Source organism: Poecilia latipinna, unplaced genomic scaffold (genome assembly GCF_001443285.1).
Source record: "Poecilia latipinna isolate Pla-1442-1.1 unplaced genomic scaffold, P_latipinna-1.0 Scaffold2080, whole genome shotgun sequence".
NCBI classification, from domain to species: Eukaryota; Metazoa; Chordata; class Actinopteri; order Cyprinodontiformes; family Poeciliidae; genus Poecilia; species Poecilia latipinna.
Window position 1 is genome coordinate 87295 of NW_015114696.1, and position 1749 is coordinate 89043.

The 1749-nt window shown below is 47.3% G+C and overlaps 1 protein-coding gene across 2 annotated transcripts in view; it reads right to left on the reverse strand.

The window, feature by feature from the left end:
* gcm2 (glial cells missing transcription factor 2) overlaps window positions 1-1749 on the reverse strand; it is a 16729-nt gene that overhangs the window by 7864 nt on the left and 7116 nt on the right. For both annotated transcript variants that reach the window (XM_015016929.1, XM_015016930.1), the window contains 4 exons: window positions 1350-1413; window positions 946-1134; window positions 747-859; window positions 475-600 (listed from right to left, as the gene is read on the reverse strand). In XM_015016929.1, the coding sequence (XP_014872415.1) occupies window positions 475-600; window positions 747-859; window positions 946-1134; window positions 1350-1413 (492 nt within the window). The remainder of the gene's footprint in view (window positions 1-474; window positions 601-746; window positions 860-945; window positions 1135-1349; window positions 1414-1749) is intronic.

Below are 1749 nucleotides of genomic sequence, written 5' to 3' on the forward strand. Positions count from 1 at the left end.
TCATCACCATCATCATCATCATCATCATTATCACATCATCATCATCATTATCACATCATCATCATCATCATCATCACATCTTCATCATCATTATCATCATCATCATCATCATCATCATCATATCTTCATCATCATCATCATCATCATCATCACCACCATCACCACCATCACCACCATCATCATCATCATCATCATCATCATCATCATATCTTCATCATCATCATCATCATCACATCTTCATCATCATCATCATAATCAGCACATCATCACCATCATCATCATCATCATCATCAGCACATCATCATCATCATCATCATCATCATCATCATCATCAGCACATCATCATCATCATCATCAGCTCATCATCACCATCACCATCATCATCATCATCATCATCATCATCATCATATCTTCATCATCATCATCATCATCACATCTTCATCATCATCATCATCATCATCTTCATCATCTGACCTGGCTCTCCATCAGGCGTCTCTTCGGGGTGAATGGAGGCGAACTGACTCGTCTTTTCACTGAACTTCTTCTGGCTTCGGTCTCAGACTTGGATTCTGGTCTGGGATGGTCATGGACGCCCTTAGCCTGAAGAACCAGAACATCATCAGACAGAAAGCACAACATTTTATCAAGAAACAAAGACTGGGCTTCAAGTCAGAATGTGTTGGAAGGTAAGTGGATGGATGGTTAGTTAATTGGTTGGTCAGAGGTCAAAAGTCAGAGGTGTTCACCTGGAAGAAGATGGCCTTGCCATCGACCCTCCAGAAGTTGGTGACAGGGTATCCGCTGTGGCCGCGGCAGGGCAGCAGCTCCAGAGCAGCGCTGCAGTTTGGACACATCTTCTCTGAAACACAGAGTCTGATCAGCAGACGCCTCCGTATCCCAGTACCTCAGTACCCTGGTACTCTGGGTTTAGCGGGTTAGCCTTACTCTGCTGCTTCTGCCTGGCCTTGTCGCAGATGGCTGGGCGCAGCTGTAGGCGGGCACCGTCCGGTAGGGTGCAGCCCCGGGAACACACCACCACCCCCAGGCATGACTTCTTCAGGATCTGGCAGTTGTGGTTGTTGGTGTTCCTCATGGCCCAGCCCGACAGGTGTCTCTGGGCGTTCTTATCGTCGGCTGCAACAAACCACAACACCAAGGACCAATCAGCCGCAAGTATGTAGGGTGATGTCATCAGGAGGGCGGAGCCGGTGGCTTGACACCTCCCTCTTGTGGTCAGATCAACTCCACAAAGAAAAGCTCAACTCATCAGGGTTTGTTTTCTGTTGCCATGGTAACAGCTTCCAGTGTGTAGATTGGTCACATAAGACAGGAGGACAAACGTTTCTCACCGCTGTAGATGTAGCGGACGTAACCGTCTGTCCACTCCTGGAACGGATCCAACTGCTTCAGGTCCTGGAGACAGACAGGGGACACAGGGACAGACAATTATTATTAGGTCAGCTTTGTTTCTGTTCAAGTTTCCGCTCATGTTTTTGTCTCTTCCTAGTTTATAATGTCTTCTTTAGTCTTAAGGTTACTTCCATCTCCCTGTGTTTCCTCCTCCACTTCTCCCCTGCAGTCAGTCGACTCATTAGATCCATAGTTACCAGGATTTAAGCTTCTCATTCTGTCACAAATCACCAGACCGTTTTGTTTCCTCCCCTCATCTTCTCCACGTCTTCTCATGACTCCACATGTCTCCTCATGTCTCCACATGTCTCCTCCTGTCTCCTCCTGTCTCCACGTCTC